General features: G+C 36.6%; 2 protein-coding genes across 2 annotated transcripts; both read right to left on the reverse strand.

Moving 5' to 3' along the window:
- Positions 1-11,468: 11,468 nt before the first annotated feature.
- On the reverse strand, positions 11,469-13,019 carry LOC145152220 (D-tagatose-1,6-bisphosphate aldolase subunit). The gene is made up of 5 exons (XM_079075394.1): positions 12,710-13,019; positions 12,221-12,321; positions 12,019-12,135; positions 11,848-11,949; positions 11,469-11,756 (listed from the first exon to the last, which is right to left on the reverse strand). The coding sequence occupies exons 1-5, from the start codon at positions 12,945-12,947 to the stop codon at positions 11,586-11,588; spliced, it is 729 nt and encodes a 242-aa protein (XP_078931520.1). The 5' UTR covers positions 12,948-13,019; the 3' UTR covers positions 11,469-11,585.
- Positions 13,020-14,049: 1,030 nt separating this feature from the next.
- LOC145152236 (putative CoA ligase CCL7) lies at positions 14,050-16,285 on the reverse strand. The gene is made up of 5 exons (XM_079075395.1): positions 15,209-16,285; positions 14,947-15,136; positions 14,713-14,858; positions 14,555-14,622; positions 14,050-14,460 (listed from the first exon to the last, which is right to left on the reverse strand). The coding sequence occupies exons 1-5, from the start codon at positions 16,193-16,195 to the stop codon at positions 14,244-14,246; spliced, it is 1,608 nt and encodes a 535-aa protein (XP_078931521.1). The 5' UTR covers positions 16,196-16,285; the 3' UTR covers positions 14,050-14,243.
- Between the last annotated feature and the right edge of the window lie 9,729 nt (positions 16,286-26,014).

Below are 26,014 nucleotides of genomic sequence, written 5' to 3' on the forward strand. Positions count from 1 at the left end.
TCCATTCAGCAAGATAGTGTGACATCCCCTAATTTCTCGGCTAGAAAAGACCGATTTCGTTTATGTTTTTTAAAATAAAATCAGAGTAATCCTTTTAAAAGGTGTTGCGGAATTTGTTCCCATAAAAACATGATAATTATATTATCAAATCATTTATGAAGAAATGTATTTTATTCACTTAAACCATTGGGATGTCATCGTCAATACAGAAACATAAGCATAAACAGAACTTACACTAGTGATCTAAATCTCTTTTAATCTCTCAGTGTAAAGTAACTTCGTATCGATACCTGTGATACAAACAAACTGAGTGGGTCAGGCTTGGGAGCCTGGTGAGCATATAGGGTTTTCAACCCACAATAAATAATTTATTATGCTTAAACATCAAACAATCAACCCAATTACCCAATCCCCATTATCTTATTTATTTCTTAAGGATTTACCCTAAGAATCAAATCTCACTCATTCCTAAGGAATAGGCACGAAGTCCATCGCTGCCGAAGGTTCATACAACAGGCACTACGTCACATAGTCGTCGGGGTTTATACAATAGGCACTACGTCTCATAGTCGCTAAGGTTTATACAATAGGCACTACGTCTCATAGTCGCCAGGGTTTATACAATAGGCACTACGTCTCATAGTCGCCAGGGTTTATACAATAGGCACTACGTCTCATAGTCGCTAAGGTTTATACAATAAGCACTACGTCTCATAGTCGCCAGGGTTTATATAATAGGCACTACGTCTCATAGTCGCCAGGGTTTATCTAATAGGCACTACGTCTCATAGTCGCCAGGGTTTATCTAATAGGCACGAAGTCACATCGTCGCCAGGGTTTATCTAATAGGCACTACGTCTCATAGTCGCCAGGGTTTATACAACAGGCACTAAGTCCATAGCTGCCAACGTACTAAATACATAGCTACCAACGTACATCTATACTGTACTAAATTCATAGCTACCAACGTACATCTATACTGTACTTTTATCCCTTATACTTTATCTACCCATGTTTTACCCAACATATTTGAAGATAAAATATATATATATATATACATTTTAAATCATTTTAAACATGTATAAAACATTCATTCAACATCCATCTCAAAAAAACAAACAACATATATACACATATCACGTATTTTATATAAAATACTTCATATCTATGTGTAAGATGAAAGTGACTATACACTCACATGATTTGATGATAATCGGGCATCAATTCGTTTCCTAAAACGTTCGTTTCTAATAAAACCGGGAGTTTTATTGAGCAACCGGGCTCTGCGAAAGGTCGGGCTTCAAAACCGAAAAGATAAATTTTACGGGTCTTTGGGAACTTCGGAACGTATTTCGGGCTTTAGAAATGATACCGGGGCTTCGGGGGAAGTCAAAATGATAAAAAGGATGAAAAATGGGTGAAAAGTGGCAAATTTCGAATTCTACCCAGGAAGTCTCGCAGCCACTACTATATATAGTAGCGAGGCTTGGATCCGAACCGAGGAGGGAAAGGCACGCGTCTGCGAGGCTCGGACCAGGTGGCAGCAGGGCGAGGCTCGGATTGGTCAGCTGCGAGCTTCGGATTGGTCAGCAGCCTCGGTCCAATCAGGAGGCTACACGTATGCGAAGGGGTGTCCGAGGAGCATCCGCGGGGTGTCTCCTGCGAGGCTGTCCGAATGCGAGTGGACCGCGGACTTGGTCCAATCAGAAGACGACACGCGAAGCTCGGTCACGTGGAGGCCTCGCATGCGAGGGATGACGTGTCCGAGGTGACTCAGCGAAATTTCCCGTTTTGGGGATTTTTTTCTCGTTTTTCGTGCCAAAACTTCTAAAATCCATAACTTTCGCATACGAGCTCCGATTTTGACGTTCTTTATATGCACGCGTAGGTAAAATTACGCTCTACAACTTTCGTTTAGACTTCGTTGGCTAATTTTGATTTTTAATTTTTATATTATTATTTTTAACAGACCGGGACAGGAAATCCGTTAAAAATTCATAACTTCTTCATCCGACGTCCGTTTTCGTCAGACTTTTTACGGTTGTGCTACTATTTACGAGACCTTCGATTCTCGTTTAGGTTGTGTCGGCTAAAAATCACTTGATCTAAAATTCGAGTTTTTAGCTGTCTACTGTTAAGCTGAAACTTCGAAAAATCATAACTTCCTCATACGAAGTCAGATTTGGGCGTTCTTTTTATCGAACTTCTCGGTTTAACGAATACTACGAGTTTCGTTTAGATCACTAAGGCCAAAAAGTAGTTTATCAAAAACTCACTTTTTACGACATTCGGCACCGTGCCGGTTTGTCGCGAAACTTCGTCAGGTCATAACTTCTTCGTTATAACTCGGATTTCGGCATTCTTTATATATCCGTAATCCTTGTCACGCCCACTACAAGTTTCTTAATAGATATCGGCTTTATCTAATATTTATTTTTGACGCTCATTTTTATTCTTAATTAATTAAACCCTAATAATTAAGCATAAAACACATAAAACACATAATATTCACATAATTCCTTTTCATTTCTCCAAAATGAGTCACAAAGGTTAACCTAGACTATCATGTCAATATTAATGCATAGCCTAGAAACACGGGCATTACAATTCTCTCCCCCTAAAAATGATTATGTCCCCGGAATCACACATCAGCAAACAAATACGGGTAGCGACTCATCATGTCACTCTCCGTTTTTCCCCAGGTGAGATTTGGCCCATTCGTATGTTTCCAACGCATAAGCACTAAATCGACCATCTGGCGTCACAACTTCTTAGTTTTACGGTCAACGATTGCCTCAGGTTCTTCAATTAACCTCTTGTTTTCATCCAACCTTAATTCAGAAATGGGAATTATGTCAGGCACATCTCCCGTGAACTTCCTCAAATAACACACATAAAAGGTGTTATGAATACCCTCCAGTTCTTCCGGCAATTCTAGCTTGTAAGCTTGATTCCCGATCCTCAGAAGAACTTTAAATGGTCCAATAAATCTTGGACTCAACTTTCCCCTTCTACCAAATCTTATAAGTCCCTTCCATGGCGAGACTTTTAGTAAAACCGAATCTCCAACTTCGAATGATATCGGTTGTCTTTTCTTGTCAGCATAGCTCTTTTGACGATCTTGAGCTGCTAACATCCTTTGCTTCAATTCGGCTTAAGTCAACTACTACATCGAACTTGGTTCTCTGAACCACGTAACAAACTCATCGTAGTCGGACTCAATTTGATATGACCTCTAGGGTCGGAATAACAATCATCTTCTTAGTCATTACCGAAAATAAGGTAATGAAATACTCGAACAATAACGGAATCAATTACTAGCTCCTTGGTAACCTTGTGACTTTCCTTGATCCAAGTATGAGTCCTGTACTTCCGGTAATATAGGCCTCTACTACCATTCACACCTACTCATACTCGTCCCAAGTATTGTCTCGCAGTTCTCCAAGTCACCATACAAGAATTTCACATAGTCATTCAATTCATTAGATGACAAAACCAGGGTTTATATTATTTCTTGAAATAATTACACAGAGGTTCAAGTTTACCCTATACTATGCCTTTAATAGGCTACACCACGAGTTATTAACTGCATTACTACTTTATGTCTTAGTTTTGGGAATATAAGGTCCTTACTCCTGATCCCTTATATTTCCATCTGCTTCATTAAGGATCATTTGGAATGCCTTTGGTTTTGGCGGTGTGTTTTTCTTTGGGCAGTCTCTAGAAATATGTCATTCTTCGTTACATTCGTAGCACACCTTTTTGTTAGATGCGCAATTGGTGGCGTAATGCCCTGTCTTCCCACATTTGTAGCAAGTCATCTCCTCGCTACACTTCCCGAAGTGTTTCTTTTTACACTTCTCACACCACTTTGCTTCGCCTTCTCCTCCTCCAGACTTCGAGAATTTTCTTTTCTCGTTGGACCCTGAAGTCCTTTCAAACTTTCTTTTCTCGTCAACTTCAACCTTGTTGGCGGCTCTCCCCTTAATCATATCTTCAACAGACTTGGCAGCCCAGATAGCTGCCTCCAAAGTAAGTGCCTATCGTACTGGCACCGCATACTCCCATGGAAGTCCCTTTGCGTACCTGTCAATTTCCGCCAGCTCATCTGGGACAATACGCAAAGCAAACTCCATTTTGTCTGTGAAGTTATTCGTATATTCGTCAACGGTCATACTCCCCTTCTTCAACGTTAGAAATTGGTTTTCTAACTCAAGTACGTTTTGGGCCGAGCAGTACTTGCGCTTAAAGTGCACCAAGAACTCTGCCCAACTCAGTTGCAGTGGCTCATTAGGGATTAGGGTTTTCCCCAGAGTGTTCCACCAACAAGTAGCACTACCCCTGAACTGACGTACTGCAAATGTGGTCTGTAACTTGCCTTGGCAACCACAAGTCATGAAAGCCAACTACATTTCCGAGATCCAGTCCATTACTCCGACAGGATCTTGTTTTCCAGTGAAGGTCGATGGCTTGCAAGTCATAAAGTCCTTATACTTGCACCCATTTCTCTCCACCCTATCCTCGTGGTTATTTCTCCCAACCACAAGCGGTTCACTATGACCAATCGATCCGTTGTTGTTTCCTTCTTCAGATCGATCGTCATTCAATTCACGTTGTTCAACAGGAACTGAAGGTTCATCCCTGTTGTTCAGCAACATTTGCCTCAATTCCTCCCTTTGTTCAGCCAACATGGTCTGAATCATAGTTCGTACTCCAGCCATGGTGATGGGTTCTGGTGCAACTCCTACTATAGGCACCTGTTCCACCACTTGGGGTTGAGGTTGCTGATTTCTATTTACATTTCCAGCTCCACTTCGGGTTCTTGCCATTATGATCTATACGCCAAATTAGGTGAATTTAAACCTTTATCCACGACAGGTATTTAAATTCCCTTATCACTCCGAAACGTTATATGTTAGTTCTAATTTCGTAATCATACGCTTAGAATCCTACACACATAAGGTTTCCAGATCCGGTCGGCAACAGACCATAGATCCGAACAATTAATATCATATATGACAAACATATAACATTTAGCACATAAAAGCATTTTAGGCATCTTTCCTAAAATAAACTAGTGCTCGTGTCTAAAATATGGTAGACACTCATCTCACAATCATCACTTAGCATTCTAAGTTTAAGTCTAGAAATCCTACAAATTCCTAGTTCGCTTAAACTAATGCTCTGATACCAACTGTGACATCCCCTAATTTCTCGGCCAGAAAAGACCGATTTCGTTTATACTTTTTAAAATAAAATCAGAGTAATCCTTTTAAAAGGTGTTGCGGAATTTGTTCCCATAAAAACATGATAATTATATTATCAAATCATTTCTGAAGAAATGTATTTTATTCACTTAAACCATTAGGATGTCATCGTCAATACAGAAACATAAGCATAAACAGAACTTACACTCACTTACACTAGTGATCTACATCTCGTTTAATCTCTCAGTGTAAAGTAACTTCGTATCGATACCTGTGATACAAACAAACTGAGTGGGTCAGGCTTGGGAGCCTGGTGAGCATATAGGGTTTTCAACCCACAATAAATAATTTATTATGCTTAAACATCAAACAATCAACCCAATTACCCAATCCCCATTATCTTATTTATTTCTTAAGGATTTACCCTAAGAATCAAATCTCACTCATTCCTAAGGATTCATCCTAAGGAATAGGTATGAAGTCAATCGCTGCCCAAGGTTCATACAACAGGCACTACGTCACATAGTCGTCGGGGTTTATACAATATGCACTACGTCTCATAGTTGCCAGGGTTTATACAATAGGCACTACGTCTCATAGTCGCCAGGGTTTATACAATAGGCACTACGTCTCATAGTCGCTAAGGTTTATACAATAAGCACTACGTCTCATAGTCGCCAGGGTTTATACAATAGGCACTACGTCTCATAGTTACCAGGGTTTATCTAATAGGCACTACGTCTCATAGTCGCCAGGGTTTATCTAATAGGCACGAAGTCACATCGTCGCCAGGGTTTATCTAATAGGCACTACGTCTCATAGTCGCCAGGGTTTATACAACAGGCACTAAGTCCATAGCTGCCAACGTACTAAATACATAGCTACTAACGTACATCTATACTGTACTAAATTCATAGCTACCAACGTACATCTATACTGTACTTTTATCCCTTATACTTTATCTACCCATGTTTTACCCAACATATTTGAAGATAAAATATATATACATTTTAAATCATTTTAAACATGTATAAAACATTCATTCAACATCCATCTCAAAAAAACAAACAACATATATACACATATCACGTATTTTATATAAAATACTTCATATCTATGTGTAAGATGAAAGTGACTATACACTCACATGATTTGATGATAATCGGACAGCAATTCGTTTCCTAAAACGTTCGTTTCTAATAAAACCGGGAGTTTTATTGAGCAACCGGGCTCTGCGAAAGGTCGGGCTTCAAAACCGAAAAGATAAATTTTCTGGGTCTTCGGGAACTTCGGAACGTATTTCGGGCTTTAGAAATGATACCGGGGCTTCGGGGGAAGTCAAAATGATAAAAAGGATGAAAAATGGGTAAAAAGTGGCAAATTTCGAATTCTACCCAGGAAGTCTCGCAGCCACTACTATATATAGTAGCGAGGCTTGGATCCGAACCGAGGAGGGAGAGGCACGCGTCTGCGAGGCTCGGACCAGGTGGCAGCAGGGCGAGGCTCGGATTGGTCAGCTGCGAGCTTCGGATTGGTCAGCAGCCTCGGTCCAATCAGGAGGCTACACGTATGCGAAGGGGTGTCCGAGGAGCATCTGCGGGGTGTCTCCTGCGAGGCTATCCGAATGCGAGTGGACCGCGAACTTGGTCCAATCAGAAGACGACACGCGAAGCTCGGTCCTATCAGGAGGTGCCACGTGGAGGCCTCGCATGCGAGGGATGACGTGTCCGAGGTGACTCAGCGAAATTTCCCGGTTTTGGGGATTTTTTTCTCGTTTTTCGCGCCAAAACGTCTAAAATCCATAACTTTCGCATACGAGCTCCGGTTTTGACGTTCTTTATATGCACGCGTAGGTAAAATTACGCTCTACAACTTTCGTTTAGACTTCGTCGGCTAATTTTGATTTTTAATTTTTATATTATTATTTTTAACAGACCGGGACAGGAAATCCGTTAAAAATGCATAACTTCTTCATCCGACGTCCGTTTTCGTCAGACTTTTTACCGTTGTGCTACTATTTACGAGACCTTCGATTCTCGTTTAGGTTGTGTCGGCTAAAAATCACTTGATCTAAAATTCGAGTTTTTAGCTGTCTACTGCTAAGCTGAAACTTCGAAAAATCATAACTTCCTCATACGAAGTCAGATTTGGGCGTTCTTTTTATCGAACTTCTCGGTTTAACGAATACTACGAGTTTCGTTTAGATCACTAAGGCCAAAAAGTAGTTTATCAAAAACTCACTTTTTACGACATTCGGCACCGTGTCGGTTTGTCGCGAAACTTCGTCAGGTCATAACTTCTTCGTTATAACTCGGATTTCGGCATTCTTTATATATCCGTAATCCTTGTCACGCCCACTAAAAGTTTCTTAATAGATATCGGCTTTATCTAATATTTATTTTTGACGCTCATTTTTATTTTTAATTAATTAAACCCTAATAATTAAGCATAAAACACATAAAACACATAATATTCACATAATTCCTTTTCATTTCTCCAAAATGAGTCACAAAGGTTAACCTAGACTATCATGTCAATATTAATGTCTAGCCTAGAAACACGGGCATTACAGATAGCATTGGATATTAGACATGGAACATAATCAATCTCAACGTCGAATACTTTGTTCCCGACTTCTGATTTGTAATGACAAAGAACTTCTAATCGAACACATCAATTTAGTCATGGCCGGGCCCGACACTATAAGTCAACACCAAATCAATGAGGGGCCCAAAGATATCGCTTTTCCTCCCTAAGGATAAAAAGAAACAAATAAACTTTGACTTATATGTTTGTGCTATTTACTCACCAAATCACGCACAACATTACGTTTTATAACATCAAGTTACTGAAATAATCAAAATAACAATCAAAGTAAGGGTAAATCCGAATATTTTTGATAACTTAAGGGTAAATCCGAACATTTTTAAAAACTCAAGGGTTTTTCTGAAATTAGGTAACGGGTAGGTTACCTGAAAACCGGCTAAAAGGGTATAAATAAACAAATTAAACAAAACATCCAACTTTACTTGACCTAAAACACGTCCAAGGGTAAAACCGACATTTTTTGTGAAAACTTAAGGGCTTTTATGTCAAGACACATGCATACATATACGGCTAAATGGTATAATGATATTTTTGTCAATGTTCAAACTCTGTTACGTATGCGTCACATCAGCTTTTACTTTTTTTTATAGTTTTTACCTATGAACTAGGGTGTGATGAACTTATGAATTTTTTTTTAATTTCAATAAAAAAAATAAGAACTTGTTTAATAAAAACTATACTAAAATTAAAAAATAATATAAAATCAAAAATTACATTTTAGAGATTCTATAAATAAAAATAACATGAAATTAAAAACCTAAAAATAAAAAATAAAAAAAAACTTTAAAAAAAAAAACATGAAGTCAAAAATTATATTAAAAACCTAGAAAAAAAAAATAACATCGAAATTTCATTTGCGTTTTAGATTATATTTTTCCCGAATCGACGCCTTCACCGCTTTAGCTGCCTCCTGATCTTCGGGGTCGAGGTGTCTCATGTCTTGCATTAACAACGAATACTATGTGAGTCGAATGGTTTCAGTCATATGTTTCTCTAAAGTTATATTCAATTATGTCATTTGCGTCATCGTTTCCTCCGATCTAGTTGATGGCTCGGTTCCGACCGACGAATTTGACGACGTCACTTTTCCTTTACCTTTTGCTCGCTTTTGCTTTGTCCCTTCCCATGGGACGAGGAGGCGGACATATTTCTTCGATGTCGTCATTATCATCATTAAGATCAACGCCTATATGACCACCCCGATGACATTTGTTGTAAGCTTGAATATGAAGATGTGCGACTTCTTTTTGGTAGATTAGCAATATCTTCATGTGTTGCAAGCTCCTTCCACATAATACTTCTTTTGACAATTTCCCATACATGAATGAACTTAAAAGGATTTAACATGTCATCTTGGAATGTCGTGTGCATTTTTTTCAACAATCTCGCTTCACTTTCTGCGCTAGCCCATTGCTTTTCAAAGTTTGTGTAAATTTCGTTCCAATGTGTCACAAGTTTGTTTACAATATTCCATTTCAAGTTACATGGTCGGAAGTCCGATAATCTGGATCTCGACCCATACCCTTACAAAACCTCTATGTAACACGTAACCAAAATTGATCATGCAATTGGCCATTTCTCATGTTGCTATATTCAGATATGTCGACTCATGCCTTTGCTAATTTCGTCTCTTCTTTTTTACTTCATTTTCTCGGATCGGCCTTTCCCTTTTTTTGAGGTTATTCTTAAGGCTTGCAATCGGAAAGATTTTCGGTTGCGGGTGCGAAAGGCGGTTGGGATTGAAATTGGAAATAGGTTTGCGTTTGGGTTTGGGATGTTGTTCGGGGTGGTGGGGATTGGAATTGGAATTCTTGTGGGATTTGAAATTGTGAATAATAGTTAGGAACACCACCTACAAATGCTTGGTTTTGAGATAAACTTGATGGATCCATTTGTGGCCAGTAATGTGGTGGTGATATCGGATCGTAACCAAAAAGTGAAAGTGGGTTGGAAGCATTTTGGTTGGAAGAGTTGAGATTATTGGAAGACATTTTGATTATATATATATATATATATATATATATATATATATATATATATATATATATATATATATATATATATATATATATATATATATATATATAGGCTTAGGTTATTCTATTATAACTAATTATTGTGCGGACGTATGGACAATGATATTCATTGAGAATGATAAAGAAAATATGTTGTTTGATAATATAAATACGTTCAATCTTATATAACTATTGTCATTAACACACATTCTCACTAATTAAATCGTCTATAAGATTATTATACAGTTATTATTATTATTATTCTTATTTCTGTCAAAATGTTGTCAGAATGTTTATTGAGTCATATTCCGTCAGAATGAAAATGAGTGAAAAACGATATGTGAGAACAAAAATAAATAATAATTAGCGAGAATGCATGAAAATGACGATATTTTTGTAAGGTTGAATGTATTCGCATTGCTAAACAACTTATTCTCTTAGTAATTTTCATAAAATAACATTGTCCACACATCCGCACAATAATTAGTTAGAATACTTGAACCTAGCTATATATATATATATATATATATATATATATATATATATATATATATATATATATATATATATATATATATATATATATCTTATACTATATTATAAAGCATATTAGTCGTATCTTGAATTTTAAGATGTATAAGATACAAACTCTTTGTACAAATCAATTATGCAAAAATATATCATTAATACTTGCCAAAAGTTTGAAGATTTGAATTAATGAATGTTATTAAGAAATTTAATTTAGAGCAAAATGACAATTTTAAAATATTAAGTTCTTGTATATAAATTAATTTACATTTCTTAAACTAGACATCGATAATAATCAATTTACATCGAATGTATAAATAGACATTATAAATATAAGGTGTAAACATAAATATTTTATTTAGAAGTTGTAATTTTTTTATTACATAATAACTAATAATAAAATCTAACAATTATTTCCACGTAAAAAAACTATTCGCCGAAAGAGCTATTTATCGCCGCTGTTTTGCGATATATATATATATATATATATATATATATATATATATATATATATATATATATATATATACAAAAAGCCGTTTGCCAACGTTCCATTCCTTCTCAACGGTCACAAACGGTCCAATTTTTCGAATTTTGCCACCGGTAGAAACTCACTGTCGTTATTATACCGACTGTGAAAAAACACGTATGGCGCGGTGTTTACCACCGGTGAAACCCTCCACATCCACATACGTCGGTCAAACCTTCATGACACCATATAGCCTAGGAAAAGTCAATAAAAAAAAGTTAAAAGAAAATTGTAAAAGAAAAACATTAAAAGGTTAAAGTTTTGGATTTTCTTTTAATAAAAAGTTTACTATGTATAAAAAATAGTTTAATAACTAAGTGTGTGTACAACCTTATATAATAAATTATCCCAAGTCATTTATAAGACATCAAATCAGCAAAAAAACCTATATTAACCGTGATATTGGTATATTTCAAACACACTAAACAAGTTTAATGGTAAATCAAATATAAAAACCTTTTAGTGACTAAATACATACACATGGCAAAGTTCATCATCCTTACATGTCATTATTGGACCAAATTTTTGCTATTTAGCTTGTGCAAACTTTTTGAACAGTGTGATCAAATTGACACACATAAATGGTTAAAATATACACTTCAATATCAATGATATGATACAGTATACGTTTTATACAGCAATTTATTTACAAAATGCACGATGAGTTTATAATTTATACATCACAATTCACAAATCAATCTACCATAAATTCCATTGCCAGAAAACCTTGTCCACAATTCCCCCACCACTCTTAACAGCAATCTGTAATGATTCAGACGCAGGTGGGACCCCCCAAAGTAGTGGCACAGCAACCGTCATTGTTAACTTTTCATTCAAACCCCCCTTGCTAGCCTTCTCAGCTACAACCACCTGACATAACACAAGACATGACATAACAGGTTATACTGTTGTTTGACATGAACTGATGAGACTGATGTCAGTGACAAGAAGATTTACATACCTCTCCACCGTGCTCCAAAACGGTGTCTTCAACTATATCACTTAACATTTCAATGGAACGACAAAACCCAATGATGCAAAGTCTTCTTCCCATATCAAGACCCTAAATTGAGCATTTCTTATTAATAAACAATTTGAAGGGTTTAAGAATAATAAAATGTGACTATTTTACATTTGTGGCTGCGATATCAAAGAGTGCACCCAAACATAGGCCTTGAGCTGGATCCATGTAATTGCTTTCTTTATATTGTTGAAATCTTGGGGAGGTTTTCACCTTGGATTGCTTCTTCTGATTACCCAAGAAACACAAGATTTTTCAGGAAAAATAATAGTTTAATGGTGTCAAAGAATGAAAGTATTGATCTTGAATTTACATGTGCTGAAGGGACACGTTTAGGGACCATTAATCCTCCAATTTGAACAAGTCCATCAGAAGTGAAGAGTGTGATTGTTTCCTGTTGCTCCCATTCGATACCTGGAAACGTGTTAGGGCAATTTAGGTATGTTTTGATTAACCGATTAGTGGAACAGTTGCAGTTGCCTTTTACTTCTTATGGGAGGAATAAATGCAACCTGTGAATCCCTAATACAAAAGCAAACCTTGCAACGGAAAGAATGAACGATTCGAAATCACATATTGTTATTGATGTTGATCGGATCGTCCAAGTACAAATTCAAAATCATGGAAGTTCTACAAAGTTTACATGATTCAACACAAAACTAGACAAACAGAGCATACAAGGAAAACGCTTAAACAATCAATTAAGGCGACGACATTTCCTCACTACGATTCATGTAATCCAAGTAAATTTGCAACAGAATTAAAAAGGGATCGGAAAATTACTAAAAAATCGCAAACGTACCACTATCTCCACCAGAAGACTCCCAAGGATAGAAGCCAAAAGGATCATCAGTAGAGAAATTGCCGGAAGAATTGGAGGATGATTTGGCGGTGAATGAAAAGGAACGGGATTGAGAGGGGAGTGAGTGACGATCGGAAGAGAATCTATGGAGAAGTGTGGATGAAGAAGATGGAAAGACATCGTTAAAGCGAGAAGTAGAAGGAAATGTTGAAATGGAAAGTGCAGAGGAGGAAGCCATTTTAGGGCAAGATCAAAGGAATTTTGATGGGGAAAAATTGGGGATGAAGAAAACAAATGGAAAGGAGAAGTGGCAAAGTTCGTCATGTGCCACACAAAATACGGCTGACGCGTGGACCGTCTATTGGACAGAATATTTTAAATTTAAATTTAATCATTTTGATTTTGTAATTTTAAATTAGAGAAATTAAATATCCTCTAAAGAATGACATTTTTGGTTGTTTAATAAGAAAGAAATTGATTAGCCATATATGACTCGAAATTTTGTATGGATCTATTAATGATCATATCATTTTGTATGAATTAATGTTGACAGATTCGATAAATGTAGTGATCCTATAATTTACAACTTAAATTAATAATTAAATAATCTAAACCAATAAAAATGAATAGTTTAAGATATACACGAGAATTCGACAAAACTCACTATCCCATGTTATATTGGTATTTTTTGAACAATTTCAAAAAGTTCAATGATGAATCGAACACAAAAATAAATTTTGTGACTGAATCTTAACATATACAAAAACAAAAGTTGGTTACACTTATAAGTTATTATCCCTAAAATAATTAATCATCAATCAAATTGTGCTATATAATCTTATATTCACCGTCTTGAAGACTCATTCTACTATGTGGAAGTCTTGTTCCTCTTTTTCTCTGCATTATTCTTCTTCTCTGCATTATTCTTTAGTAGCAAACAAATAATCTTTTTATTGTCATTTAATACTGACAAGAAACAAGCACTTGTTACACAACAATAACAAAAGTAGTTTGTCCATCGGCCGTAGCGGTTTCCTCTATTTCGAGGTTATAGGGGGAAAGGGTTTGCATTTGACGATGATACTAAGTAATATTTAAGGAGTTGTATCACAAACCCTTCTTCTAGTCACCCTTAAACAAGCACTTATGCCTCTTCGAATTGCAAATAAAGAGTCATTTGTTTCAGATGATAATCTTTCTCTCAAAATACCATAACCATGTTCAATAGCATTTATAAGTTAAACCTTTCTTCTTTCCATAACTCATGCCAACGTGAAAATCCACTAAACAACGTCCAATACCCCATGATATGGAATCAAAAATCATCAAGTAATAGTATATGCAACATCACAACGACACAAAGATAGTATTCATCTATGAATATTGATATGTATGGCGATATTATTACATATGTAATATAAAGTATATTAAAGATACAATACCCTTTTTTGTTGATAAAAAACAAAAGCTCGCCCTCTAGATCATATATCACAAATGCAAATACAAAATACTAAAATTATATTAAATAACATCTTCAAAGTTTAGATAGAACTTTCTGTCTAAGTTCCCTTCTCAAAATCTTTCCTGAAGCAGCCTTTGGAATCACTTCAATGAATGCTACCTTCCTTATTCTTTTAAAAGGTGCAACCTGTTTTGCGATAAAACTTTGAACCTCTTCCCCACTAAGTGAGCTTCCAGCCTTAATTACAACATATGCCATTGGGATCTCGCCTTCTTCATCATCAATATATCTACAAGATAAAAAATAAATATCATATCATGATTTCAATTCCAGTATTAAAAAAAAATGTCAAAATTAAAAAATTTATATAAAATCCTACTTACGGAACAACTGCAGCATCCATAATTTCAGGGTGAGAAACTAGCAGCCCTTCAAGCTCTGCAGGTGCCACCTGTCAAGTGCAAGAAAGATGAAATAGTTAAAAACCAAAAAAAAAATATCATCTGTAAATCGATAAAGTTTTAAACTTTAATGAAATTACCTGATACCCTTTATACTTGATAAGCTCTTTTAATCGATCCACAACATATATTCTTCCTTGTTCATCAAAATAACCAAGATCACCTGTGTGCAGCCAACCTTGTTTGTCTATGGTTTGCTCTGTGGCTTCTTTGTTATGGAAATATTCTGTAAAATAATAGCCATTTATGTGTTCTTGATTCATGGGGATGAATGCTTGTAGAAAAAACATAAATCCCAGAATAAAAGGATTTACCTTTCATCAAATTTGGTCCACGAACCCATATTTCCCCCAATTGCTTAGGCGGAAGAGGTTTTAGAGTTTCTATATGAATGATTTTAGATTCCATTCCTGGACAAAGTACTCCAGATGAACCTGAATTGAGAAATCCTGCCCTTGTATTCTCGATTGATATAATTCCACCTGTTTCTGTCATTCCATATCCCTACCGAAATACCAAACAGATTTGATATGTGTATTTGAAATGGAGATAGTTTTTGGATTTTGGATAACTTACCTGTAAAATCTTTGCTTGAGGAAAAATTTTGGAGCATTCATCCATGGTGTCCTTGCTTAAAGGTGCTGCACCGGTCCCAATCTCCTGCAAAGATGAGACGTCGTACCTTCTGACAACCGCCGGCTGTTTCACCAGCGCCACCACAACAGGCGGTGCTGTGTAAAGGTGTGTTACCTTGTACCTCTGTATTGCATCCAGAGATTTCTCCAGCTCAAACCTCGCCATCACGACTGAGGCGTTCCCTCTCTGCAACTGTGCGTAGGTGAAGGTGATCAATCCCATGATGTGGAACAACGGGACCACGCATAGAAACACGCTTCTCCCTTCCTTATAGAATTCCTGATCGGATGTCACCATTAACGCCGTCGCAATTATGCTCCGATGAGTCAACACCACTCCTTTGCTCAACCCGGTTGTACCGGAAGAGTAAAGTATCGCGGCGACATCGGATTGACAAACGGAGGGAGACAGAGCGGCATGGTTACTCGATTTCGCTACTAAATCTGAGAAGTTTCCCAGATCAATTATCGGCAGATTGAAGCCGTTGACCTTGGAGAACAGCTGGTCAACCGTGATAATCAGCTTAGGTTTTGAATCGCTGATTTGGTGGGAGAGTTCCTTAACGGTGTATAGGGGATTAGCGGTGGTAGCGATGGCGCCAATGGATGTAACGGCGAGAAAGGCTACAGGGAAGAGGATGGAGTTCGGAGAGAAGATCAGAACGACATCGCCTTTGGAGATACCGTAAGTGTAGTGTAGTGTCTGTGCGAAATCGGAGATTTTTCGTTTGAGCTGGGAGAAAGTGAAGATTTGATGGGTGTTAGGGTCGATTAAGGCAGGGCGATCGGAGTAAGCGGAGAGGTTGCGGAAGAGAAAATCGACAATGGAGGTGGTGGGTGATTGTGGAAGGGGGACGGGTGGTCGGGGAGAGCTGTAGATTCCGGTGTTAGGATTGTAAAGAGAGTGGGGGTTTTGATGATCCGCCATTGTTGTTTGCTGAGAGAAAGGACGACAAAGAAGGGAATATGACAAACAACTTATACAGTTTTCACAAGACTACAAATTTCAATTTGTCCTAGTTTTTCTTTATTCAAAGTCGTGAAACAAAAAGTCTTTCTTATTAATTTCAATATGACAACTTGGAATTCTATCTTTTAAAAAAAATCCGATTATAATCGATTCGATCGATATACGTCTATAATAGTCGCAATCACCAAAACCTTTTGGGTTACTTTTTATGAATTAATAGGTACCAATTATCTTTTGTGAAAATATTTGGTTATTTTTAACTTTTTTATGACTTATTCTTAAAGTCATCTTAGTTGTTCAAAAAACGTTATTTTGATAGGTATAGTTCTCTATGAGGCTGCGGCTTTTATGGTGGGTTAATGACTTGATAACTAAGAAACTATGACATATGTATACATTTATATCTTTTTATTTATATGATTAAGTAGAAAGTGATGTTTAAAAACAACTAGTTATGTTATAACTAGGGGTGTTATCATAATTGTTCAAACTAAATTAAAATTTTATTTGAACCGGCTAAAGTACAATTCAGTTAGATCAAATTTTTACAATTTGGTTTTCAAAACACATTTGAAAAAAAAAATAATAATAATAATAAATAATAATAATAATGAAAACCAAAATCAAACGAACATTCCTAGTCATATTGATGCCTTTTGAGCAAAACATAACATTTTAATGGTATATTGTGTATATAAATTAGACAGTGAAGGTATCCACATCCCTTTCAAGACATGTTTCATTCTTCATCCAAATCGATGTGAGATCAATTGCAGGTAGTCACTCACCTTCACCTCCCGCCTTTACAATGTTCAACATCCATGTCGAACACATTGAGGTATGCCCTAGCTCTGATATCAATTTGTAACACCATAAATTTCAAAGCATATTAAATAATAAAAATAATTGTTTTAAAATCTCTCTGAATCAATTCTAATTCTTATTATTGTCTAAACTATAGTGGAAGCAATAAAAAAAATATGGTATTTGATTGAAGAGCTTTGGATGTTATGTCTTTGTGAAAAACTTTTATCCTCTTCTAGATTAAAATTTTCTCATTGTCCTTCCCACTGTCGCTTGCTATAGGATTTTTTGGATTACGCAAATTTAATGTCTCTTCTTAATAGGGAGGCCTATGGTCTAGTGAGTTCGTGCTACACATAGATGGATACATTAAAAAAAATAGTTTTATCATACATTTACAATACAAAGCACATAGTAGTAATATCACACGATGGCATAATTTAAGAGAGCGTTTAATTATCTAGAGAAAGAACCAAAGGTTCATTCCTCTTTCCCCCCTTGGCACAACATATCCATTGTACTCAAGTATTTTAAATATCAAATGAAATGAATATAACTCTTAATTCCCATCCCCACCAATCACACCCATCTGTCATGCTCACACCTATTAAACACTCAATCGTTCCTACTAAATACGTCATCCCAAGAATTCACTCAGAAGATAGACAAGTTCAAATAACATTTGCATGAAACTATAGATATCGTAACACATACATAAATCAATAAACAATTAAAATCGCATATAAACCACATTTTGCATGATAAACATTTATGTGTGAACAACCACATTACACGAAAAACTCACCTCGTATGTGCTAGGTCTTAACTAAATCTTGTCACACTACTCGCACCCTACATTCCACAAACAAAATTTTCTAAAGCCATAACCCTAACAAAACACATTACATGTTTATTTTGGTTCAACTATCTACCAGTCTAGTTCAACCGACCAATAATAATTGTTCATTTACGTCAAATAAAATGTCAATAAAAACTTTAGTATAAATACTATACCCTTTTTTTATGTCCCCATTTTCAAATTAGTAAGGTTTCACTCTTAAAAATAATACTCAAAAGTCAAAACACATACCCTTTTAAAATACAAAAATTATGATTTTTAGAAAAATAATAATAATAAAGACTGAAAGTTATTAAAGCTACAGGAACCATTTTTGTAATCCTTATTTCCCATATATAACGTAACATATTTAAAGGATATATGAATCGACCAAATATTAACAGTTAAGGGACCTTTTATGTAACTTCAGTTTTCAATTTAAAAGAATCAGTTTTGTAGAATTGAAGTTGATGAATTTTATTTTATTAGTAAAAATCAACAGATTATCCAACTTTAGGCGCTAAAAGAGTAAATTCTAGTTTCTGAAGAAAAAAAAAAAAAAAGTGTATTAGGCAGAGCTCACAAGACTCGGATCGGAAAGACTTTCAACCACGTGACCTCCTAGGTTTGAGTGTTTGACTATTCAGCTACCAAGACTTTTGGTACATTTTACTATATATTTTTTTTTTCAATTTATTTTACGCTAAACCCACGCAAAAAAAGAGACCCAAATTCACATTTTTATTTTGAACCTAGTCAAATGAATATGTACAATAATCATTAATCATCACCATTTCTTATAACATGTACTCATTACTAATTATCAAAAATCAATTCATAACAAGATGAATTTCTACGTCTTTATACCAAAAATTACTACTCGTCCGAATAAACACATGAGGTCGAACCAAAACAAGAAAAGCTTGCATATAAACCTACTCCAAAAACCAAATCCAGCTTGAATTAGAGGATTATACTTTAATTTGATAAGAACTTCAAAGATGTTCAAGAACTTCTAACCCCCATATATCCCTTGATTTTTAATGTTTTCTTGCATCTTAGTGTGTTTTCACATAATTTTCAAGCTTTATATAATGTCTACATTTACTTACAAGCGTTATAACTTCTTAAATCAATTGAATTTAATGGCTAATCAAGGATGACAGTTTTTTTTCTTTAATTTCATAGTCAATTAGTTTCTCGGAAAATTCAGCATAAATATTTATATTTCTATTAACTTTGGACATATATAAATATATACATATGTTGTATATATAATTAACTCTAAGTGGGTTTGTGTTCTCCTTCGTGAGAACTTCGAAACGATATATTATATGTCCAAAATGGAGTATATGTGAATGAGATATCAATACTCAAAGACGGGTATTTGATAAATAATGTTAGCAAATAGATGAATGTGGGAATCGACCAAACTCAACTAGGTTTATAAAGTTGAATGCATGAAAGGCTTACAAGCTTATTTCTATGGTTTTACTTCAAGACCTACCCGCGTGCAGGGCGTGCAAATCTTGGATTTCGTAGACCAAAATCACCGAACTTGTGCACGACCTGCGCACACGAATGCAGCTCCGAAAACTCGGGCTTGCGCAACCCTCGTTTTTGCTAAACTTGACAGTTTTGGTCCCTAGTTTAAATTTTGTAACGGATGCATTAATTACGTATTTATTGACATTTAATGTCTCAATCAATTCTGTATCACAAATTGTTTGTTTATGTTACATGTTCAACTATAAGGAGATCTCCACTGTCTCATTCAACACACGAATGAAAATACTCTCTTCCTCATCCTTCTCTGTACGCCTGCTTCCGGCGATTCTTTCAGGCAAGTGGATATATCTGGCAGTACACATTGTTAAGGTTGTTGTACCATGGGAACAAACAACGAATCTGTTTAAGGGAATCGAGTCCAACTCGAGCCTCAACCACTACGTTTACTACTAACCTTATTATTACAGGAATATACAAAGAAGAAAAACGAAGTCCTACACTAACAAGTTTCTCTCAGTTATACTCCACTAGTTATAAGACTCAAGTATTACATGAGTTTATTTTAAAAAAAATAATAAATATAAATGTCTAAATATTTGAGAAGTTTGAATTTATAAGAAAGATGACAAAAATATTGAATTATTAAAACTGAAGTGTTTTTCTCTTTAAATTTAAATAAATAATTTAGATAAATAAAAAAAATGACGTTTGGAGTCCCTTTTAGCTTTTGGAAAAGTTAGAGTGAAAGACCTAATGGATTAAGGACTTAAATCTTTGGATTGTGGCTTCAGACTGTGCTCACGACGGGAGACTGAAAATTCTCATTTTTTGTTGAGCTTCTTGGGGCTCACGATGTGACGGATGGATGTTCACGTCTTGAGGTCAACTCCAGAGATTTTCCATGACTGAGTTGGCTGAGTTGGGTCGAGACGAGTTGAAATCGGACTGACTAGACTCTCACAACGTGACCAAGGGCTGGGCAGGACATGAGGCTGGATAATTGGCATTGTGGGTTGTTGACTTTGACTTCGGCCGTTGACTTTTGGTATGGGTTGACTTTTGGTCAAATTTCTATTTTTAGAAGGTAGTCTTGGGGTTTACCTTGTGTGGATTGTTAGGAGATGTTTAGCACCCATCATTTGGTAGAGAGAGAGAGAGAGTGCGTGCAATTAGTTATGGTCGGTGTGGTATTGAGCTGAGTTCTAGTCGGCTATGTGAGTCAGGTGAGTCTCCTCACTATATGTTTAGGTCGAAGGCACCAATGTCGTCCCACTAGAATGTGTTATGTAGGATGTTATCTGTCTTTGTGACTCATGTATTGATGTGATGGGTTAGGCCTATTGGCATGAGTGGGTTGGGCCCATTGTATGGTGGCTAGGCCCGTAGTATGTTGGGCTAGGCCCATAGCATGTTGGGTAGGCCCATTGTATGTCGGGTTAGGCCCATCTGTATGCAGGGCTAGGCCTATTGATTTGGAAGGACTAGGCCCATTATTGTGGGTTGGGCTCAATATACGGGCTAGGCCCAATGATATGTATGGTATGTGGTATTTTGGGGAACTCACTAAGCTTTGTGCTTACGGTTTCATCTTTATGGTTTCAGGTACTTCCGGTTTCAAAGGGAGAGAGTTATCTGAATCGACTATTTGTGATTTTTACTCTGATGTTTAAATACTATATTTCACCTTGAATGGTTTTGGGAACAAAATGTTGTATGGATTAATGTTTTAAAAAAATGAAATTTTATTATGAATTTTTTTGACATTACAAGTCGGTATCAGAGCCTTGGTTTGAGGGATTCGCGCACACTCTCAGGTGTGATTAAACTCAAACTGAGGAATTGATGATCTTTTTGAAAGGAAATAAAATTTTTAAAATATTTTTATAAAGAAAGAGGGGGTGTGATGCGTGCAATCAGTCGAGCTCAAGTAAGTGATTCCTAGAATACCCATACATGTTGATATGTTATATGATATGAAATGTTTGCATGCTAGGATAGGGCTAAGGATATGTGACATCCCCATTTTCACGGCCAGAAAAGACCGATTCGGTTTATGCTTTATAAAAATCAGAGTATCTCTTTTAATAAAAATGTTGCGCAATTTGTTCCCAGAAAAACATGATAAATACATTATCAAAGCATTTCCGAAGAAAAGTATTTTTATTCATTTTTTTAAAACATTTGGGATGTCATCGTCAATACAGAAACATAAGCATAAACAGAACTTACATTCATTTACACTAGTGATCTACATCTCTTTTAAATCTCTCAGTGTAAAGTAGCTTCATATCGACACCTGTGATACAAATAAGCTTGAGTGGGTCAGGTTGGGAAACCTGGTGAGTACATAGGGTTTTCAACCCACAATAATATAATTATTATGTTTAAACATCAAACAATCAACCCAATTACCCATCCCCATTATCTTCTTTACTCTTAAGGATCTACCCTAAGAATCAGCTATTTCTCGTTCATTTATTCCTAAGGATTATCCTAAGGAATAGGTACGAAGTCCATCGTTGTCAATGACACAACTGTCAAGCACAACTGCTAATTTTATCATTTATGCGCAGCTGCCAGAATTATGACATTCTCTATGAGGCGCAACTGCCGGTATTGTCCTTTAGGCGTAGCTGTCAGGGTTATCTCGTTTATTGACAGTATCGTTTTCGAGATTCCACTCGCAATACATGTAAATGGGTTTTTAGAGTACACCGGTGAACACATCGTTCACAACACCTACAGGTTGCGAGCCCGGTAGTGTTCCACTGGACTGTCTAGAATAGTCTGTGGTTGTCATCCATACTCTGCTAGATGACGGGGCCAACACTTGGGTAAAAGGCTTCTCTTATTGTTCGCCTCTCACCCTTATCTCATGGTCTATATCACCTCTCATCTCATCATCCAACTCATATTTCATTTACCCATGTTTTACCGAACATATTTTGTAGTTATAAAATACATATACAGTTTAAATAATTTAAAACATGTATAAAATCGTTCATCCAGCATAGACAGCAAGTATTCAGACAATATGCACACATAGCACGTAATTTATATAAAATACTTCATATCTATGTGTAAGATGAAAGTAACTATGCACTCACTTGTTAAAGTGACGACTCGAAATTCGGAGGTAGGGTCCGTTTGGTATACGAAGTAGCTGCCATTTTGACTGTTGGGCCAAGTCTGTGGGCAGTCCGTTAGAAAACCTATCGATCTTGGAGAGTTCAGTAGGCACCAAGTAGGGGAATAGCTTCATGCTCTCGGTAAATGTTGTGGCATACTCATCCACACTCATCTTTCCTTTCTTCAGGTTCTGAAATTCGTTGTTTAGGTCTATCAGATCTATCTCTAAGCAGTACTGCAATTTCAACTGCTCCACGAATGCTTCCCAAGACATTCGCATGGATTCTCCTCGTGGCATTGTATCTGCCAACAACTTCCACCAACTTAGCACTACAGTCTTTAGTTGTCTGACTGCAAAGACCGTCTTTTGCTTATCGCTACATTCGCAGCTCTCAAATACCATCTCCATCTCGGAGATCCAGTCCATAATCTCCACTGCTTTTGGGCTTCCAGCAAGACTTGGTGGTTTGGCACTCAAGAATACATGCGCCCATCCCGGTCAATCCTTCTGTCCGGTTCGTTTCTCCTGACTGCTCGGGGTCCAACTTGACTCACCGTAGGGCTGTAATTTCCCTCCTCTGACAACTCTTCATTTAGTTCGGGCTGCTCAACAGGCACCGTAGGTTCATCTTGATTCTGTTGAAGCAAACACCTTGTTTCTTTCATTTGACGATCTAACATCATCTGGATCATTGTTTGTACTCCGGCCATCATGATTGGCTCAAGTGCAACTTCCACTACAGGTACTTGCTGAATCACTTGGGGTTGAGGTTGTTGATTCCTATTTCCGTTCGCATTCCCGACTCCGCTTTGGGTTCTTGCCATTTCGATCTATACACCAAATCAGACGTTTGGTGTGTAATGACGAGAATTAAGATAGGAGAGATTTTATTTACGATCGACGTGTAAACCTCCTCATCACTCCGAAAAGTTACATGTCAGTTCTAATACCGTATTTAAACGTTTAGAAATCCGAACACATAAAGTTTCCAGATCCGATCGGCAACAGACCATAGATCCGATCATACAGTTAGCATCATAAAGCAGCACATAAAAGCATGTTAGGCATTTTCCCTAAATTAGCTAGTGCTTGTGTCTATTCAGGTGTATTACCTAAATTTTATTAGACACACTCCTCACGATCATTGCTTAGCATTCTAAGTTTAAGTCTACAAATAAATCCATATTCCTAGTTCGCTTAAACTAATGCTCTGATACCAACTGTGACATCCCCATTTTCACGGCCAGAAAAGACCGATTCGGTTTATGCTTTATAAAAATCAGAGTATCTCTTTTAATAAAAATGTTGCGCAATTTGTTCCCAGAAAAACATGATAAATACATTATCAAAGCATTTCCGAAGAAAAGTATTTTTATTCATTTTTTTAAAACATTTGGGATGTCATCGTCAATACAGAAACATAAGCATAAACAGAACTTACATTCATTTACACTAGTGATCTACATCTCTTTTAAATCTCTCAGTGTAAAGTAGCTTCATATCGACACCTGTGATACAAATAAGCTTGAGTGGGTCAGGTTGGGAAACCTGGTGAGTACATAGGGTTTTCAACCCACAATAATATAATTATTATGTTTAAACATCAAACAATCAACCCAATTACCCATCCCCATTATCTTCTTTACTCTTAAGGATCTACCCTAAGAATCAGCTATTTCTCGTTCATTTATTCCTAAGGATTATCCTAAGGAATAGGTACGAAGTCCATCGTTGTCAATGACACAACTGTCAAGAACAACTGCTAATTTTATCATTTATGCGCAGCTGCCAGTATTATGACATTCTCTATGAGGCGCAGCTGCCGGTATTGTCCTTTAGGCGTAGCTGTCAGGGTTATCTCGTTTATTGACAGTATCGTTTTCGAGATTCCACTCGCAATACATGTAAATGGGTTTTTAGAGTACACTGGTGAACACATCGTTCACAACACCTACAGGTTGCGAGCCTGCTAGTGTTCCACTGGACTGTCTAGAATAGTCCGTGGTTGTCATCCATACTCTGCTAGATGACGGGGCCAACACTTAGGTAAAAGGCTTCTCTTATTGTTCGCCTCTCACCCTTATCTCATGGTCTATATCACCTCTAATCTCATCATCCAACTCGTATTTCATTTACCCATGTTTTACCCAACATATTCTGTAGTTATAAAATACATATACAGTTTAAATAATTTAAAACATGTATAAAATCGTTCATCCAGCATAGACAACAAGTATTCAGACAATATGCACACATAGCACGTAATTTATATAAAATACTTCATATCTATGTGTAAGATGAAAGTAACTATGCACTCACTTGTTAAAGTGACGACTCGAAATTCGAGCCGCGCTTCGCTTCTTAACAATATGATTTCCTTCGACGAAACCTAGTATCATTAGCACTAGATTTTAGTCTAATATTCATTGCGACTAATTATTAGTCTAGAATCATCATTAACTCAGAGTCTACTTCATGATCTATCAAGTAAGGAACAACCAGGTAGGATCATATCGGATGTAGGGTCCGTTTGGTATACGAAGTATATTGTTTGGAAATCCCACTTTAAACACCTCACTAAATCATAGCCTAGACATCATCCCCGTAAGTAGATCAATCAGTATAACCACTTTGAATCACTAATAAATCTTATTTATAGGTTCATAATAACGATATTATATTTATATATAAGCTATATTTAAAGTATGGTAGGCGTATCTCACTTACACCGAGTTTTTATTAAAAACCGGGCTTCGCTGGAGCAGCGTTTTTGAGCCGAAAAGCTCTTCTTCTCGGAGCCGTCTATCGCTCCGGGACTTGCTTCTAACACCTTGGAGGTGCTAGGGAAAAACCTTGAGGGTTTGGGGGTGTTTGGGAGAAAAGAAGTGGAGATGTGTGAAGAAAATGGGAGATTTGCGCCTCTATTTATAGGCTGAGTTGGGTGCGAACGCAGCGCGTTCCCTAGACGAACACAGCGCGTTTGTTGCCATGTGTCGCCATCTTGTTCCAAGCCGTGGGAAAGAAGGTGTGGCCCAGATTGCGTCACGTGTCACTCGCAGATTACCCCAAAAACTAATTATCTTCTAAAATCCGTAACTTTCGCATACGAGCTTCGTTTTTGACGTTCTTTATATCCACGCGTAGGCGGAAACATGATCTACAACTTTCGTTTAGACTCCGTCGGCTAATTTGACTTTATTTTTAAAGTTATATTATTAACAGGCCGGGACAGGAAAAGTCCGTTAAAAATTCATAACTTCTTCATCCGACGTCCGTTTTCGTCTGTCTTTTTACTGTTGCGCTAATAATAATGAGATCTTCAATTCTCATTTAGTTTACATCGGCCAAAAACCGCTCGATCTAAAATTTAAATTTCAGGATGTGCACTGTCATGCCAAATCTTAGAAAAATCATAACTTCCTCATACGAAGTCAAATTTGGGCATTCTTTTCATGCACGCTCTTGGTTTAACGTGTACTACAACTTTAGCTTAGAT

This window comes from Lactuca virosa, chromosome 1 (assembly GCF_052849685.1).
Source record: "Lactuca virosa cultivar CGN04683 chromosome 1, Lactuca_virosa_CGN04683_v6, whole genome shotgun sequence".
NCBI lineage: Eukaryota > Viridiplantae > Streptophyta > Magnoliopsida > Asterales > Asteraceae > Lactuca > Lactuca virosa.